This window comes from Tenrec ecaudatus, chromosome 16, assembly GCF_050624435.1.
Source record: "Tenrec ecaudatus isolate mTenEca1 chromosome 16, mTenEca1.hap1, whole genome shotgun sequence".
Taxonomy (NCBI): Eukaryota; Metazoa; Chordata; class Mammalia; order Afrosoricida; family Tenrecidae; genus Tenrec; species Tenrec ecaudatus.
This window is the reverse complement of record NC_134545.1, coordinates 542,486-561,189: the sequence shown is the minus strand read 5'-3', so window position 1 is coordinate 561,189 and position 18,704 is coordinate 542,486. Positions and strand designations below refer to the sequence as shown.

General features: G+C 56.9%; 1 protein-coding gene across 1 annotated transcript in view; it reads right to left on the bottom strand.

The window, feature by feature from the left end:
* Positions 1-18,704, bottom strand: part of GALNT9 (polypeptide N-acetylgalactosaminyltransferase 9) — a 71,194-nt gene that overhangs the window by 15,173 nt on the left and 37,317 nt on the right. The window contains exons 4-6 of the mRNA XM_075534298.1: positions 18,210-18,384; positions 15,834-16,031; positions 7,943-8,060 (exon numbers count right to left, since the gene is read on the bottom strand). Coding sequence (XP_075390413.1) covers positions 7,943-8,060; positions 15,834-16,031; positions 18,210-18,384 — 491 coding nt within the window. The remainder of the gene's footprint in view (positions 1-7,942; positions 8,061-15,833; positions 16,032-18,209; positions 18,385-18,704) is intronic.

The window sequence follows — 18,704 nt, the reverse complement described above, 5'->3', positions numbered from 1 at the left end:
ATAAAATTCTAGATGGATTAAAGACTCTCACGTGAAAAATGGTGCTAGGAGTCTCAAAAGGGAAGGTGTTTCACAGTCAAAGGCTGGCCGGGTCGCACCGTCCCAAGAATGGCCGCATGGAGACAAAGGGTCACAGATAGCACAACGCCGTGAAGGGAGAGCCGCTGGCGCACGGGAAGCACCGAGTCCCAGTGTCCCCATGCGTCAGAGCTCTTAAAACAACCTGGGAGAGGGGCGCCACGAGGCAGAGTTGGCCATGGAAGGGGGACAGACAGGCAGCATGTGCAGGACAGCGGCAAGCTCTGTAGCAGCTGAAGAAATGCAAACGAAATCAATCAAGACGGGTCCCTGCGTCTGTCAGGTCTGCATAGCTGATCAGGCCCTGGTGCTGTGCGCGGCCTGGGGATCTGCCTCCCTCAAGGACCCCACACGTGCAGCGCAGCCCTGGTCTTCAGAGGCACCGAGGGCCTGGAGACGGATGCCTTCCCTGGTCTGCTGAGTCCATCCTGAGACCTTGTCCTGCGGGAGGAGCCCGAGTGTGAGGAAAGACTCAGAGAACATGGCGGCATTCCAGAGGGGCACCCAGTGGCCTCCAGTCCAGCAGGGGGTGCCAGAGGCCACCCTGCAGTCCCCTACTGGGTGCTGAGAGGACAATCCCAGAGGCCACCCTGCCTACTGGGTGCTGAGAGGACAGTCCAAGTCCCAGGAAGGTGTCCTGCACCTACCAATGGGCAGTGCAGATGGGGGCGTGGGGCGGGAGGCCTCGGACAGCACTGCCATGTGGAGGAGGGTGGACACAACCAATGTCGTTGACTCCTCAGAGTGGAGAACACGGAGGTGGCAGATGGTCTGTCACCGAAGAGAGGCTCACGGGGAAAATGGAATTAAGATGGATTTAGGCTTTTTAAAGGATTAAATAAAAATGGAATGAAAAATCAATGGAATTTTCCCACAACCTTTTGTGTGGGTACTGCAATAATACGGTGTCTCCAGGGTGAACCAGAGACACACACGAACCATAGATACATGAGTGAATTTGGGCTCTAGCCCAACCTAAGAACAATGAGTCCTTATGACGTGCCCTGCTTGTCACTGCACATATGGGTGCCACAGCAGAGTGTGGTGAAGGAACCAGAGGGTGGCCAGCTGCCAGAAAGGACCGTGTATGGGCTCATAAAGGCTGGCCTTCAAACAAGCCCCCAAGTAAGGGAGGTGACAACAAAGCCCATGTGGAAGAAGCACGCCAGCCTGTGTGATCTGAAGACTGACAAGCTCCAAATCTGAAGGAAGGAGTGGTATTCGAGTTTAAATGATGGACAGCTGGTCTGCAGAAGGCTCTGCGTCTTCCTGGAGTCTAGGAAGACAAAAAGAATTGAAAGCATCGCCATCAACCCGTGTGGTTGTGAAGTCCTGACTCATAGTGACCCCATGTCCAACGGAAGGAGACGGGCCATCCTCACAGGCAGCGCTGTGTCCGAGCCCAGTGTTGCAGCTGCGGTGCCAACCCATCGGCTTGAGGATCTTCCTCTTCCTCGCTGACCCTTCACGTGACCTCGCACAATGGCTTTCTGCAGGGCCCGGTCCCTCCCTCCTGATAGCACACACAGGAAACCAGCAGTTTGGACGGCCCCAAGGCATTCAAATTGTGATCCTTGTCAAAGTCCCTGGAAGCAGAAGGCTGGTGAGGGTGAGACTGACCCTCAGGGCGGGAGTCTGGCCCAGCCACGAGGACGGGTCGAATACTGTGATCCTGAGGATGGTGCACGACCGGCAAGGTTCTGTTCTGTTGCACCTGGGTCTCTCTGAGCGACGGGTCCCCATCTGTCTGCATCCCTCTACTTCTGTGGGCGCTGCTCCCGGCATGAAGAGCTTTTCCTTCAGCAGCCCTGGAAGCTGAGTTCGACCATGCTCCGCAGTGGCAATCAGGGGCACCGAGGCTCAGAGAGAGGCAGGGCTTCTGAACGGCACCCCTAGGAGGCTAATGGGCAGAGGCAGCTGCAAACCTGTATCTCAAGGGCTCTTCCAAGGACCTGTGTGCAGCTGAGGTGGGAGCTCCTCACAGAGACATCCAAGCCTCCCCCAGGATCCTTCTTCCAACCTGGCAGCTGAGCTCACCTGTTCAGGCCGAGCAGGTGTGGCCGGGCAGGTGATAGGTTTTCCCTGGTGGTAGCCCTGCCTGGGAACTCTCAAGCCTCCACATGTGGCCCCAGAGGGCCAGCCATCCACCCGCATGTAACTAGATCAAGCACTCGCTGAAGCCAAACCTGAAAACATAGCTCATGATTAACTTCTCCTGTGAGTTGCATTTGGTAGCCAAAAAGGAGGTGGCTTAGTCTCCCTCATCTAGGTTTTCTACCATTTACCATAGCTGGTTAACAGGTGGTATAGCGGTTGCATGTGGGGCTGCTATCGGCAAGGTCAGCCGTGCGAAAGCACCAGCTTGCTCCTCGGGAGAAAAACGAAGCTTTCAACTCGTGTACTGTTACAGTCTCACAAACCCACAGGGGCAGTTTCGCCCTGTCATACAGGGCCATTGAAAGCGGGCATCCACTCGATGGCAGTCACTTGGGTTTCCTTGGATCGCTTGATCCAGAAGCCCAGTCCTCTGGAGAGCACCAACAGGTTTGTCCCCAGAGAACAGCAGCAGAGCTCCACAGGCCCTCCCCGGGCAGAGACTGCTCCAGACCAAGCACCTGTGTGCAGCTCATGGAGAGAGGGGGTCTAGGTTCAGTCTGGGGACTCTGCCCTCACGGACCCTCCCATGGCCAACCCTCCCAGGATCCCCTGCCCCCGGCACGGGCACCAGTCCCTGGCATAGTCAGACTTCTTTGACAACACAGTTCAAAGGCATCTGTTCTTGTTCTGACTCGGTATCCGGCTTCCACATGCACGCGAGGCAATGGAAGCACCGTGGCCGGAGGTGGGCGCACTCAGTCCTCCAGCTGTAACAACATCAGCCAAGAGGGCAGACATGTGGGCAGTGCAGCCGCAAAGGCAGGAGGATGAGCTATTGTCCCATGGACTCGATACTTCGGACACACATCCTGTGGTCAAGTAGAGGGGCAGTGATAGAGAGGAGGCCCCTCCTTGGGACAGATGGATGGACACTGGGATGCAGCAATGGGCTCTAACAGAACAATGACCGTGAGGATGGCACAAGACTGGACAGGGTTTCCACCTGCTGTACGTGGGTCACTATGGGGCAGAGCTGACCTGGTGGCACCTGACAAGAAAGGTCACTTGCCTGTCCCTGGAGGTCTCAGATGAATGCATCCTGGAGAGCACTGGGGGAGGGGCACTGAGGTGCTAAGGGGCATGTGGGGGTGCTGACCATGTCTTTCTGCGACCCTCTTTAGGGGAAACGTGTCTGAGGGCTTTCAAAGAGAGACGCCAACACCTCCAATCTCTGTGGCCTTCAGACGGCTTCCTGTGTGGGATTCTCTCTGCCAGGCTCCCACCAGACCTTTACTAAACCTAATAGACGAGACGGACTCATTTTCACTCATTGGCTCCAGGACTCTCCTCATTAGGGCATGGGCGGTCGGCACTTCTACAATCACAGAAACGTAAACTGGCCCTGAGACCACAGGCTGATCCTCTAATTGGGAGGCATGGATCCGAGAGGCTACACAGGCCACCCGTGGGAATGCAAGTCAAGAATGGGAGGTGGGTGCTGGTGGGAGGGGGAGCATGAGAGTGGGTGGAGGAGGAAGGAGGTGGGTGCTGGGGGGGGGAAGCATGAGAGTGGGTGGAGGAGGAAGGGGGTAGGTTCTGGGGGGGGAAGCATGAGAGTGGGTGGGGGAGGAAGGAGGTGGGTGCTGGGTTGGGGGAGCATGAGAGTGGGTGGGGGAGGAAGGTGGTGTGTGCTGGGGGGGGAAGCATGAGAGTGGGTGGGGGAGGAAGGTGGTGTGTGCTGGGGGGGGAAGCATGAGAGTGGGTGGGGGAGGAAGGTGGTGTGTGCTGGGGGGGGAAGCATGAGAGTGGGTGGGGGAGGAAGGAGGTGGGTGCTGGAAGGGTGAGCATTGGGATGGGAGGAGGAGGATGGGGGTGAGTTGGGGGACAGGGAGGTGAAGGATACAAGGGGCGTCACTGCCAGTGAGGGACCCCTGGCTGTGTGGTTTCCACAGTGAGGCTCGGCGGGCCAGCAGCCCTCCCTCCTCTTTTCACTGTCTTTTCCTTCAAGTTTCAAACAGCAGCTTCATTTATTTTTATCCGCTCCCCACTCTTTATTTTTACGGAAAAAGAAATGACGGCCCTTCAACCACATGGTTAATAAACTAAAGAAAACCAAAGGACTCACCCTGTTCCAGAGTTTCAGAGGGTCTACATTGACCTCTCACAGCTGCACGTCCGGCCCCTGCGACCCTCGCTGCAGCTGCTGCAGGACACCCCCACCCGTTGCTGGGGCGGGTGCAGCTGGGAGCCTTTGGTCAGTGCCCTCAGACTCGCAGCAGCCCCAGCCACCCCAGGAGGAGTCACCACTGAGTCCTGTGCCGTCCTCACGGGCAGTGCTGTTTGAACCCAATTTCAATCCATCTCACTGAGGATGCCAACCGGCTTCTTGACCAGCCCGGTGTCCTTCTCCCGGGACTGGTCCTTCCTGATCGCACACCTGGTGTACGGCAGATGAGGCCTGGCTATCCTGGCCGCTGAGGAGCACTCTGGCTGAACTGCTTCCACGACGGGGCAGTCCACTCTCATCCGTGGGACTCTCGGTGTCCTGTGCCGGCACCTCATTCAAGCTCATCGGTTCTTCTCTGGTCTTCCCGACTCAGCGTCCAGTGCTCACATGCACACGAGGGGACCAAAAACACCACGGCCTGGGTCAGGCACACCTGAGTCCTCCAAGTGACACCCTCACGCCGGTAAAGAACACTGAACGTACTGGGGATGGCCAAGCCAGACAGCATGCTCCTTAGAGGCAGGACTTGTGAGACTTCCTTTCTGGGCAGATCAGTTGTCAGGGCAGATCCATCCCTGAAGGACATCATGCTTAGTAAAACATCACAGTTGTGGGGGTGGCCAGGACCAGGCATGGTTTGGCTCTGTGGTAAAGACGTAGGGTCACCGTGAGTCGGAACTGGCCCGATGGCACTTCACAGCCACCACCACTGACCAGGAGGCAGCAGTGTGCGCCACAACTGGGAGAACAGCTTCCACAAAACCTGAAAAGCTGAACATGGGGTGGGTGATATGTGTCCCTTTAGTCACCAAAATGTTACGTTTGGAGATGATGCGAAATGTTTGTTTTTTTTTAGTGATCAGAAGGTTTAGAGGACCTCAGCATATTAAAACATATGCCCAGATAACCTCCTGGTCCCATTTAAAGACCGATGCTCTACATTTATGATTTTAAAAAGGACAGTGTTAGAGAATTTCATACATTTGCAAAAAATGCTTACGAGTGTGGGCTTTGTTATGCATTAAAGTTATTAGCTGTGCTAGACTTTTTAAAGCACTTGTGGGGATTCCAGCCACGATTATCAGGCATTCAAAGTGCTCCAAAAGAAAAGAAAGTATGTTACATGTGTAAGTAACATTGAAACAGGTTCAGGGGAATTTAATTAACTAAAAGTGCAAATGCAACCGGTTGTTTAATGGCGTTTAAGCTGCTCCACCTGAGTTAATCACACATTCATCAGACAGAAAGGGAAGGTGTCGGGTCTTCTTTTATTCAATTTATAACCGTAATAAGGAGATGGCTGAGGCTCACTTAGAGGAAATAGATTTTGAGATGTGCAACTTTAATAAACTGTATATAAATTTTTAAAATCCTTGCTTTAAATCATCTTTTCTGTGAGCAGATGCCCCACAGGTTAAAAAATAAAAGAAAATGAAATAAAACCTTCCCAAGCCCCCCAAACCCCTTGGATTTCCCTCCAATTACATTTCACTAGTGCATCCATCAACAGATGCTTACGGATGCTGTGACCAACCACACACACACACACACACACACACACACACACACACACACACACACACACACTCAGTGGGGTTGCAAAGACCGTGATAAAGCTGGTCGACAATGATGTAGCCTAGCCTCATCTTGGTTTATCAACGGCAACAAACCTAACACAGGAATCCCAGATGTTCCCAGGAGGAGCAGGGGGACAGTGGCCCAGTGGCGTGCAGCTGTCTTTTCTATCAACTTTCAAGTGCTCGAGGAAAGTCTCCTAAAATGCGGCCAACAACCAGTGGGCTGGAGCCCAGGTGGCCAGCACCAGCCATGGTGTCAGGGCAGAAATGCACTCCCCACCAACACCAGACCCCACTGCTGCAGCCATCGAGCTGACTCATTCTGACTCCCAGTGGCTCCTGAGGATCCAAAGCCCCTCAGAGGTGGCACGAGCCCAGGGAGGGGACCGCTCGGGGAGGGGATGTGCTGCACGTGTGCCCTGCACACCCACTAGGCCCTGGCTGCATACCGGAGCCCATTGCCTTCTGGACCCCAGAGAGCACAGCCTCGGTGGGTGGGGCATGGGCATCGATGAGCAGGCTCAGGCTGATGGGGAGGGGGACCTGAACTGTAGACTAGACATTCCTGGTATCCCATACGCTACTCCTGGGGCAGGGTTGGGGTCGGCAAGCACACGGGCGGATCTGGAGGCTAATTCATCCACTGACAGCATGTGAGTGGGTGGTCAGGGACACTTGGGCGCCTCTGCTTCCTCGCTGGTCCCATCAGTGCCAATGCAGCTGTTGTGTGGCTAACACCAGATCCCAGTCATTGTGGGTGAGTGCTTCCAGGGCCCTGTCACAGACCCCAGCTCGTGGTTACAGGGGCTAATCACAGACTCCTGAAACCGACTACAACGTACCTCAGGGCGGGCCACAGACCCGGGGAGCTGGTATGGACCTCAGGGCAGGTCATATATTCCAAAGGTGGTCACAGACCCCAGAAGCCAATCATGTACTTCAGAGGTGGCCACAGACCCCCAGGACTGGCCATACCACATCTCTGGCCTGACCAGAATGAAGGCAGCACTTGGCCTGCCTGTCTGGGGTGCTATTATGTGGGCTGAGCCCCCTTGAACCCTGCTCACGCTCTGACCCCAGTTCCTGTTTGGGCCTGCCTCTACTCCTGTGGGTGCACTGGGTCCCAAGCCAGCATCAGGCCTACTGTGAGTCTTGCCCACTGATGCTTCACAGCCTGGAGGGTAGCACACAGTCAGCCTCCTCCTCTGCTGAGCTGGGTGGGCAGCTCTGGGCCTTGACAAGTCCCAGCTCATCCTGCAGGGAGGGCTCGGGGTTCAGGGGTGAGGCCCAGGACTCCAGGAATGGCGGGGGTGAGCACAGCGTCCGCCAGTCAAAGCCACCCAAAGCTTCATCCCAAATATAACTTATGTATATCAGACCCCGTCTGAGAGCAGGGCTGCAGGAGAACCTCAATTGAGGGAGCTTCTCACCCATTGAGGGCCTGCAGCCAGTCAGTCCTTCAGCACTGAGTGCCCGCCCTGTGCCTCTGTGCCCCTTCTGTCACCCCACACCTCTGCATCACACTGCCCAGCCCCCACCCCAGCCACAGCAGACACCTCCACCTCTGCCTCACGCACCCCCCAAGCTGTATAGTCAACACTATCTCCTCTGCATCACACTCCCCCACTGCCCCCTGTGAGCCCCACCCTCCACATCACACCGCCGCTACCACCACACATGTTGTGACCGACAGCCTTGGGCTAGTACTTCACCTCAATGTTCGCTTGACCGTGGCTGCCTGGTACTGAACCCACGGTGCCCCAGACCTGCCCGTAGTCCAGCCCTGAAGCCAACAACAGGCAAACGGAAATTGTCCCGGTATAGCTGCACTGCTGTGGAAATAGCCCTCAGGCGCTCAGTTCTGGGACTTGCTGAGAGCTCCCAGACACCCAGAAGCCAGCTCCGATTCATCCTCCTCGGAGCTCTGTGCCACCCAGCCTCGCACTGCCTGACGGCAACTCACCCGCATGCCCAGCTCAATGTTCTCTCCACCGTACACCTCCATGCCGGGGTCCAGCAGGCCAATGTCCTCAAAATACTCCCGGTCCACCACGAAGGAGCAGCCGATCATGGCGGGGGTCCTTAGAGACAGAGACAGGACTGAGGACTCAGGACAGATGGCCAGGGCGTGGTCTTCTGGCGGGGAGATAGCAGGCAGCACTCTCATGCCTGGCTCTCTCACCCCCAGTGGGTTCCTATGCCGGCTTGGGGGACATCTGTCCATCCACTGGGACACAGAGGACCATCTTGGGAGTCTCTTTGCCTCCCTCTGGTCTGGGTGCCATGCCCAGGAACCAGAGTGCAAGCGCAGGGCCTCATCATGTGCCAGGAGGATGCACCAACAGGCTGCTCGGCTCCTGTGAACCCCAGACCACTGGTCACCTGCCTTGTCCTGAGCCTGCAGGCAGGACTGCAAGGGGCAGCTGCACAGGCTGGGCCCTGCAAGCTCCACAGAGCCTCACCCCCTCTGACTCCCTGAGGATGACATCTGGGAGCTTTGGGTGCACAGTGAGCAGCTTTCCAGCTGGCTGCGGCTGGCCTGGGGTGCCTGTGGCCACTTCTCCAATGATGCCATGGGCACACCTTGTACCCAGCAAGCCTGCCAGGGCTCACACCACTTGCCTGAGCAGTGCCTGTGTCCATGTTGGTCATCGCACACCTCTGCTTTCCCGTCCCACATAGCAGACAACCAGACCAAAGCCACCCACTGCTGTGGGTCGGTTCCCACTCAGTGACCAACAGGATGGAGTAGACCTGCCCCGTGGGTCCGTCCTCCCTCAGGCAGCTGGTGGGCTCCATGTTGGCCTGAACCACTGGGCCATCAGGACTCCCTTCGTGGTATCGACACAACTCTTCAGTGCTCTGGGAGCCACTCAATCCCTGTGATGTGACTGTGACCATGGTGTTATTGTGGTGGTCAGGAACTGCTCTGCAGCATTACCAAGGTCCCCTGGGCTCCTCAGGACACCAATCAATGTGTCCCCGCCCTGTACTAAGGCCTCTCAGAGGGCAGTGAGCCAGAGAGGTGGAGGGACAGGGTGGGAGTGACAGTGTCATCACCCATGGCCCTCACTCATTCACTTACTCATGCACTCACTCATCCACACATCCATTCACTCACTCATCCACCCATCCATTCACTCACTCATCCACACATCCATGCACTCACTCATCCACCCATCCATTCACTCACTCATCCACTCACCCATCCATGCACTCACTTATCCACTCACCATTCACTTACTCATCCACACATCCATGCACTCACTCATCCACCCATCCATGCACTCACTCATCCACACACCATTCACTCACTCATCCACTCACCCATCCATGCACTCACTCATCCACACATCCATTCACTCACTCATCCACACATCCATGCACTCACTCATCCACACATCCATTCACTCACTCATCCACTCACCATTCACTCACTCATCCACACACCATTCACTCACTCATCCACACATCCATTCACTCACTCATCCACTCACCCATCCATGCACTCACTCATCCACACATCCATTCACTCACTCATCCACACACCATTCACTCACTCATCCACACATCCATTCACTCACTAATCCACACATCCATTCACTCACTCATCCACTCACCCATCCATGCACTCACTCATCCACACACCATTCACTCACTCATCCACACATCCATGCACTCACTCATCCACACACCATTCACTCACTCATCCACACATCCAAGCACTCACTCATCCACACATCCATTCACTCACTCATCCACTCACCATTCACTCACTCATCCACTCACCATGCACTCACTCATCCACACACCATTCACTCACTCATCCACTCACCCATCCATGCACTCACTCATCCACTCACCCATCCATGCACTCACTCATCCACTCACCCATCCATGCACTCACTCATCCACACACCATTCACTCACTCATCCACACATCCATGCACTCACTCATCCACACACCATTCACTCACTCATCCAGCCATCCATTCACTCACTCATCCACTCACCATGCACTCACTCATCCACACACCATTCACTCACTCATCCACACATCCATGCATTCACTCATCCACACATCCATGCACTCACTCATCCAGCCATCCATTCACTCACTCATCCACTCACCATGCACTCACTCATCCACCCATCCATTCACTTATTCATCCACTCACCATTCACTCACTCATCCACACATCCATTCACTCACTCATCCACCCATCCATGCACTCACTCATCCACACATCCATGCACTCACTCATCCACACACCATTCACTTACTCATCCATCCATGCACTCACTCATCCACTCACTCTCATTCATTTATTCACATGCTTTACTTATTCATCCACATGTTCATCCACTCACCCATCCATCCACATACTCACCAACTCACTCACTCACTCATTCATCCACATACTCACTCACCTACAGAGTCATCACATTCATTCATTCACTCATTCTCACTTGTGGGTAAGAGAAAGAAACAGGAAACTTGTCTCTAGCGAGATGCAGACATGACCTATACTGTGACAGATCAGGAGCATCTACACTTGGATAAATGACTGACTCACTTGTATGTCAGGCTTAGCTTCTCCCAAGGCCTTCTGAGCTCAACGCACTGCCACGGTGCAGAGCACTGACACAGGGTTTCTGAGGCTAGACACCTTTCCACTGTCACTAGCAGACGCATCAAGTGGCTCCCAGCCAGCCAGGCAGCCGGGACACCAGCTGAACTGCCCCCACCCCTCACCTCTCTTTCAAGTATCCAAATCTCTCCTCACCAAAAACAACAGCTCCAAATTGGTCTCCATCATAATTTAAAAGCAGCATTTCTGCTCCACTGACTGGGAAGTCGGCATCAAATGCCCATCAATTGTCCAAGAATAACAGGCACATTAAAAAGTGATTACCCTTTTACTTGTACCAGGATCCAATTTGTTCTGTCATTAGTCTGGCCACAGCCTCACCAGGAACGGAATGTCAGCGCCGTCTTCGGCTAATGCGAACATTTCACTGGGGCAGCTGCAGCTTCACCAGAACACAACAGCTCTTCCTCACAGCTTCTTAGCAGAAAGGATCTCGGCATATCCTTGGAGGGGCCGAGCACCGGCCACCACCGAGGCGATCAGAGCTGGTGATGACCTTTATGGTCACTCGGCGTTCCCAACGAAATGCTTGCTCACGAGACGACAGTGGCAGTCACCGGCAGTCAATCTATTTGCTCGGGGAATTCTTGCTGGGATTAGGGAGACACTGTGGGCCAGGGGTTCTAGGTCCCAGGTGGAGGCCGGAGCCCTTGTTATCGCAAAGGGGACCGGCATTCACATCAGGGCTGCTCCCAGCACAAGGGGACACTGTGGTCCATGACCGCAGCCTGGCTTCTCCCAACACCCCCCACCCCTGCTGGCTCTCAGTCAGACCCTCTGCTGCTAATGTCAGGGGTTTGGGGATTCACCGTTCATGTTTTGCTCTTGTTTTTTAGTTTACTGTGATGGGTGACAGATTTACAGTCTCAGAAACCCACAAGGCAGCTCTCCTGTTCCACAGGGTCCCTATTGAGTCGGGGTCAACTTGAGGGCAGTGGTTTGGGTACATGTATGGACTTGTATGTTTCTCTGTGTTTTGGAGGCTCTGTGGGCTCCTGGCTGCCAGTCCCCAGGCCTCTCTCGCTCGGAGCAGCTGATGGGCTGTATCAGTGCCTAGCCTGTTGAGCTGCTTCTTAGCGGGAGGACGCTGAGGCCTGGGCGGGGCAGGGACCAAAGCCAGGCCCCTCCTGGAAGTAGCCCTCTGAGTGAGCCAGAGAGGCCTAGAGCCAGCCTGCCCCGCCCCCAGCAGCAGCCCAGCTAACTGGCTGACCAAAAATATGGGGTCTACACAGAGGAACCTCAGAAGAAAGGCCTGGCAATCCCTTCAGTAAGGACACAGCCTAGAAAACTCCACAGACACCCATTTCCCATCACACATGGGGGCTGTCTCGAGTACAAATGAACTCTAAGCACCAGAGAACAGATCCCTGTCCTGAATCCATGGGGACACACAGGCAACCCCCCCTCCTCTCTGTCCTTAGTCCCTGGGACGCACAGGACACACCCACCCCTGTCCTGAGACCTGGGGGATACACAGGCAACCCCCTCCTCCCTGTCCTGAGTCCATGGGGGACACAGACAACCCCCACCCCTGTCCTGAGCCCATGGGGGACACACAGGCCACCCCTACCCCCATCCTGAGTCCTGGGGGAAACAGGCCAGTGAGCTCCAGGTCCCTCAGATGACAGGCCTGGCTGCCTGCTTGCAGAAACCCACCCCAAAGCATAATTCTTCCCGACATGCAGGCCGAGCTGGGGTTGGCGCTGGGCCCTGGCATTCTCATTTGCTCTGAGGTCCAACACAACACAGCCACGATGCCCATCATGCCAATACCCCCGAGCCCACGGTCCACCTGAGATGCCGCTGTGCTGGGACAGGGGGCTGTGGCTCCTCACCCAGAGGGCCTTAGGTAGAGGGGACTGGAAAGGGGGGTGTCCAGTGTATGGGACATGGTGTCGGGCCTTCTCTGTTCCACGTGTCCCCCTCCCATACCCCAGTGTCTCTCCATTTAAGTGAAACCCTTCAGACTGCTGCTAAGCAGGTTCTTGGGGCTCCCTGAAGGGGCCGTCCTAGCTCTTTCTGCATCATACTGGGGGAGCCCTCCACACCCCACCAGCCCAACGGGGCCCTTCATTTTCTTTCTCTTGTGCTTCCAGATATCACAAAAGGCAAGAAAATGTCCTTCAATAAGTCAAACGCCAATCTCTTCAGACTGGGCACCATCTCCCGGACACTGGGCCTGGACGCTGTGCCGTCCCTTGGGGGATGCACAGTAGGGCCCCGTCTGCCCTGCAGGCAGCCCTGTCCTCCCCCCAGCGCAAAAGGCTGAGCTGGAAAAGGAAACCCCAAGCTCTGGCCAGGGGCTGACCTCCTCCATGGCCATTCTTCGCCTGGCTTTCAGCCGCTGGGAATGAGGGAATGTGATGGAGGTCTCCTGCCGCCAGGCTGCGGACAGTCTGTGCGAGGGGCTGGCCAGGCCTTCCTGGGGGTGACCACGCGCCACTCGTCAGCACGGCGCCATTCTTCTTGAGCACGACTTACTGCCTCCTTCCGCAGCACAGGCCAAGAGATCAGCCCTCCTCAGTCCTGAGTCTACCCGACAGCCTGCCTGCCCGGCCCCACTCCACCCCCCTCCAGCCCTCCCCCCTCAGTCAGGCATCCACCCCTCTCTGCCTGTAGGAGGCCGCTCAGGAGACTCCTCACTCTCAGCCCATCTCCCCGTGCATGAATCTGCCAGCTCTGTAACATTCTCTTTCGACTGTGCATTCAGAACTGGGGAGTGACCACAGGACAGGCGGAGCCCTGGTGGTGAAGAGGTTATGCGTTGGGCTGTAATCTGAAAGAGGTTTGAAACCACCAGCCACTCTGCGGGAGAAAGACGGGCTTTCTACTCCCATGAAGAGCCACAGTCTTGGAAACCCACAGGGGCAGTTCTGTCCTGTCCTATAGGGAACTTGATGGCAGTGAGTGGATGGGTGGGTGAGTAGGCAGGTGAGTGAGTGAGTAGGTGGGTGAGTGGGTGGGTAGGTGGGTGGGTGAGGTACCAGGAGCCCTGGTGGTATGAGGGTTACTCAGTGGGTTGCTAACAGAAAGGCCTCCAGCTGCACAGAGGACAAAAGTGAAGCTTTCTGCCCACAAAGACTCACAACCTTAGAAACCCCCAGGGCAGTTCTATTCTGGGTGGTCTGGGGGCAGTGTTCTGGTGGCAGAGGTCTGGGTGTGAGTGTTCTGGGTGTCAGTGTTCTGTGGCAGAGGTCTGGGTGGCTGTGTCCTGGGTGGCAGAGGTCTGGTGGCAGAGAGTCTGTTTGGGCCCTCTTGCAGTCTCAGTCTCCCATCTTTGAAAAACTGGGTTTAGATGAACCATTCTCTAAACAGAGACCCTGGTGGCATAGTGGGCTAGTTGCTGGGCTGTGAGCAGAGCAGCTTAAGCCTGTGGTGACCCACAGACAGAGCAGAACTGCCCTCAGGGCTCCCACGGAGGCTGGGGTCTTCATGAGAGCAGAGGCCTCATCTCACTCCTGAGGAGCAGTTGGTGAGTTTGAACCACTGACCTTTGGTTAGCCCAACCTAGAGCCTGCTTTAACCAGAGCTGCTGGAGGCTCCCCAGTGATGCTGATCAGCGGAAGAGACCACAGGTCTGAGGGTCTAGCTTCCTCCTGCTTCGGGGACATTGGGGCTGACAGGGTGCCCAGTGCCCCAGAGTACTCCCAGAGTACACTGGCTCATGCGTGACCGGGCACAGGGTTGGTTGCTGTGAACTAGGCATCCGCCAGAGCATTCTGGGCGCAGAGACGAACCTTGTGCCCACAACGCTCTGCTCCCAGTTCTGACCACGAGTGAGCACTGGACAGAACCAGACTCGCTGGCTGCTCGGGCAGCCCTTGGAAGCTTCCGGAGAAGGCTGGAGTGAGACCTGGGGTGCAGGTGGGGGATGCCCACTTCGGTGAGGGGCCTCTCTGCTGACCTCTGCGGGGCAGCGTTTTGTGCCCTTGCAGGCATCACACCACGTGTCCTTGCACTGAGCCGGGAGCCTGCCATGCGGGGACTCCTCGCCCAGCACACTGGCTCAGCACAAGGAGGGCGTGGGGGACCAGTGGGTGTGCCAAGGCGTCCCTTGCCTGGCGGGGTCACACAGACCTGGCCCCTGCCCGCCCACCCGAGATGTTGAAATGCAGAACCTCCACCAACACTCATTCATTCTAAGACTGAGGGGGCCTCTGTCTGAGGGGACCTCCACCCCCAGGGAGGCCTCTACCCCCAGGGAGGTCTCTACCCCCAGGGAGACCTCTACCCCCAGGGAGACCTCTTCCTTGTTGGGTCCCCAGGAGAACAAGGTGGGCCCTAAGTTATTGGGGAAGTGGGGGTGGAGGGAGGGCAATGCCTGTTCGAGGTGCCACTCCGGGTGGGGAGCAAGGAAAGGCAGTGGGAGTGGAGAGGGCAGTTCAGGACTGACCCTGCTGCTGGGAGACAGGCGGCAGGGAGTGAGGTGACTGCAGCCTGGGACACCAACCTCCATCTGTCCAGGAAGGGGCTGCTTCTCAGTCCTGGTCAATGCCCCTGACAGCCTGGTCTCCGACAGCCCAAGAACTGACTCAAAATGTGAACAGATGCCTCTGGGGACCAGCAGGTGGGTCGGAGAGTTAGGCTCTGTCCCCGAGTCACCATACTCACCTCTGCCCACGTGTGCCGTCCTGCAGCTGCCCCTGCTCACCCCACCCACCCCTCTGTCTGTCTGTCCTCTGCCTCCCCCTCTCTCATCCTTCGTCTGTCTCTATTTTCCTGTCAGCCTCTCTTCCTTCCTCCTCCTCCTCTCTCTGTCTCTCCTCTCCCCCTCTGCGTCTCTCCCCATCTCCCCCCGCCACACACCATGGCATCTGTCTCTCCCTTCCCTTCTCTCACTGTTTCTCTGTCTCTCTGGTTATCTTTCTCTTTCTGCTCCCTCTCTCTGTCTCCCCCACCCATATCTCCCCCATCTCCTTCTCTCTCTCCTGCCTCTCGGTCTCTCTTTTTCTTTCTCTCCTGCTCTCTCTAACTCTCCATCCCTTCTCTCCCACCTCTGTCTCATCCCTCCTTTTTCTCACTAATTTTCTACGCTTCTCTGCCTTTCTTCCTGCCACCCCCACCCCCCATCCCTGTCTCATTGCCTCTGTCTCCCTCTCCTTTTTCCCGTCTCTTTCTCCCCCTCTGCCCCTGTCTCTTCCCCTCTCTCGGGCTCCTCCCCAGCCCATTGGCCACGACCTCCAGCCCGCTAGAGAGGCTTACCTGATGGGCGCAGACTCGTCCCCGTGATCCAGCCAGTCCTGGGGTGGGATGATGTACATGCACCAGAGCCCCCAGTTGTAGCCATGGGCTGCGTTGGCGTACTGCTGCACCTCAAACGTGTTGTACTTGATGTTGTCGATGGACGGCAGAATGATGCGCCGCCGGTCCTCCCGCACCCTGGTCAGCGCGGGCTCCGCCCTGCAGGGATGTGGTAGGCATCAGGCTGAGCCTGTCCCTTCCCCAGAAGCCCCACTTCTCCGGGGCCTGCAGACATCTCAGCTGACAAGTATTTACCAACTATGTGCCTGTTCCAGACTCGGGGACAAGGCAGGGAGGAAAATGGGCCCGAACTCCCACACCCACAAAGCTTGTGCAGTGTGCAACTTAGACAAGAGGGCGTGGGCAGACTGCACAGCCAGGAAAGGACCTGAAGAGTCCCCAGGGGACGGTGCTTCCCGAACACCCAAACCAAACCCACTGCCAGTGGGGCGAGCCCCACTCAGCACAGCACAGCAGGTAAAGCCCTCGCTGAATGGGCCAAGTAGGAGGTCGGCTGTTCAAACTCAGGCTCTGATCCTCAGGTCAGAAACCCCACCGGGTCCCTGAGAGCAACCGCTGGGGCTGCTCTGGTCTTTCTCTCTGTGAGGGGGACCCTAGTGACACAGCAGTGAAGCACTCGGCCCATAACCAAAAGCTCAGTGGTCTGAGCCCACCGGCTGCTCCCAGGAAGGAGGACCATCTGTTCCTGCACAGAGTGTGGGCACGGAGACATGATGGGAAGCTCCACTCTGTCTGTCCTGCAGGGTGTCCACAGACAGATTTACTCTGTCTGTCCTACAGGGTGGCCATGGACAGATTTACTCTGTCTGTCGTGCAGGGTGGCCACGGACAAATTTACTCTGTCTGTCCTGCAGGGTAGCCACGGACAGATTTACTCTGTCTGTCCTGCAGGGTGGCCATTTTACTCTGTCTGTCCTGCAGGGTGGCCAGTTGCTGTGGTTTTCAATAGGGCTCACAGTGCTGCTCTGAGAGGAGGCCAGTGGGCAGTGGCAGGGAGAAAGGGGAGCAGGTGGGCAGAGCCCCTGGACGTGCATGTGGGAACCAGCCAGCAGGCTGGGCAGCTAGAGCAGAGCCCTGAGGGAGAGGTGGGCCATAGGCCAGCCAGGAAAGGTGGGCAGATGGTGCAGTGATCAGAGGCTACCAACTTCCTATGGTGACCTCGGTGCACACCACTGACATGCTCAGCTGAACACGGGAAGAATGGAGTTTCAAGTGCCCCTATGGAGACACCCCAGGGCAGGCCTCATTTCTCCATGTGGGTCCCCACTGTGGGGTCTCAGAGACTCCCAGGGCAGGCTCATTTCTCCATGTGGGGTCCTCACTGGAGACACCCCAGGGTAGGTTCATTTCTCCATGTGGGGTCCCCACTATGGGGTCTCAGAGACTCCCATGGCAGGCTCATTTCTCTATGTGGGTCCCCACTGTGGGGTCTCAGAGAGTTCCCGGGACATCACTTCGTTTCCCTACGTGGGTGTCCCCAGAGATGAGGACCCACACAGACCCCAGCACCCAGCTGGAGTCTGAGAGGGTATCCTCCAAGCAGGGAAGGGTGGCCCAGAAGCTACAGCAAGGAGAGGGAATGAACAGGTTCAGGCAGAGGTCCCTGCTGGCGCAAGCCGCTCGCCACTCTCCCTCCTGCTCCGGCGCACTGCTGTGTACCTGTCTCTATGCCTGATTAGTTTATTGCTACCAGCAAAGTGTTTCTCTAAATGTCGCGTCTGCTAACAAGGGGCCGCCTTGCAGCTACAACGCGTGTGCAGCAGCAAAGATGGAAGTTGCATGCACATAAAACTGCCCCTGGGTAGACAGGCTTGCCCGGACTGCAGTGCAAGATAGGGGGTGGGGCCACAGGGGGTGACCCCTGGCAGCCTCCTTCCAACTCTTCCCCCACCCTCCCAGCTCACGTGGTTTGTTTTTTCTAGAATGGAAGGTTGGGGTGAGGCTGTCGGCACCGTTGTCCACAGAGCCTGCCCGCCCCCTTTGCGTCTCTGTGCCCCACCCCAGCCATGCTCAGAATGTTCCCGGCCTTTTCTCCAGCTATAAGGCCCGGTGGTGCTCTGGGTTAGGTGCTGGGCTCTCATCCCAAGTCCACACCTACAGCCCATGCGGTGTTTTCAGGGTGCCAAGACCAGGCCCACGGAGCACCTCTGAATGCAGAACAGACGGGATGGTCCCGGCCGCCCAGGCCACCCTTTGTCCTGGCACCTCAGGGAGCCCCTGAAGGGGACCTGTCCTAGTCTCCCCTGCCTTTCCTGCTCCCCACCCCCACCCCACCACCGCAAAGCAGGCATTCGCCCTCGCCTGCCTGTCCCTCACCAGCCCGTGTTGAACTCCACATGGGCATCGAAGAAGCCAACAACCGGGGCGGTGGCTGCCTTCCAGCCCTGCAGGCGGGCCCGGGTCAGGCCCTCGCGCCTGCTGTTCCGGACGATCTTCACCAGACCAGGGTACCGCTTGTGGACGTACTGGTCCAGGTTGAACTTGAGCTCCACTGGAGGGAGAGGAAGAGAAGCATCAGGCCAAGGCTCTTGGGGAAGGGTCAGCAGAGCCCCGGGTTGCCAGGAGTGGGCCCCATAAATGTCCCCTGGGCACCAGGTGAGGCTGGCCAGTGTGAGCCGGAAGCACAGGGAAGGGGACCCAACCTCAGGCAGCCCACTCTCATTGGAGAGGCACACGGCCAGGAAGCAAGCATCTGCACTGGGGGGCTGGGGGTGGGCTCCCAGCCCGGGCTCCCAGCCCAGAGGCCACAGACACCCAGAAAAGCCCGAGTGTGGATGTGGGGCTACTAGTGCAGGGAGAGGAGGCTGTGTC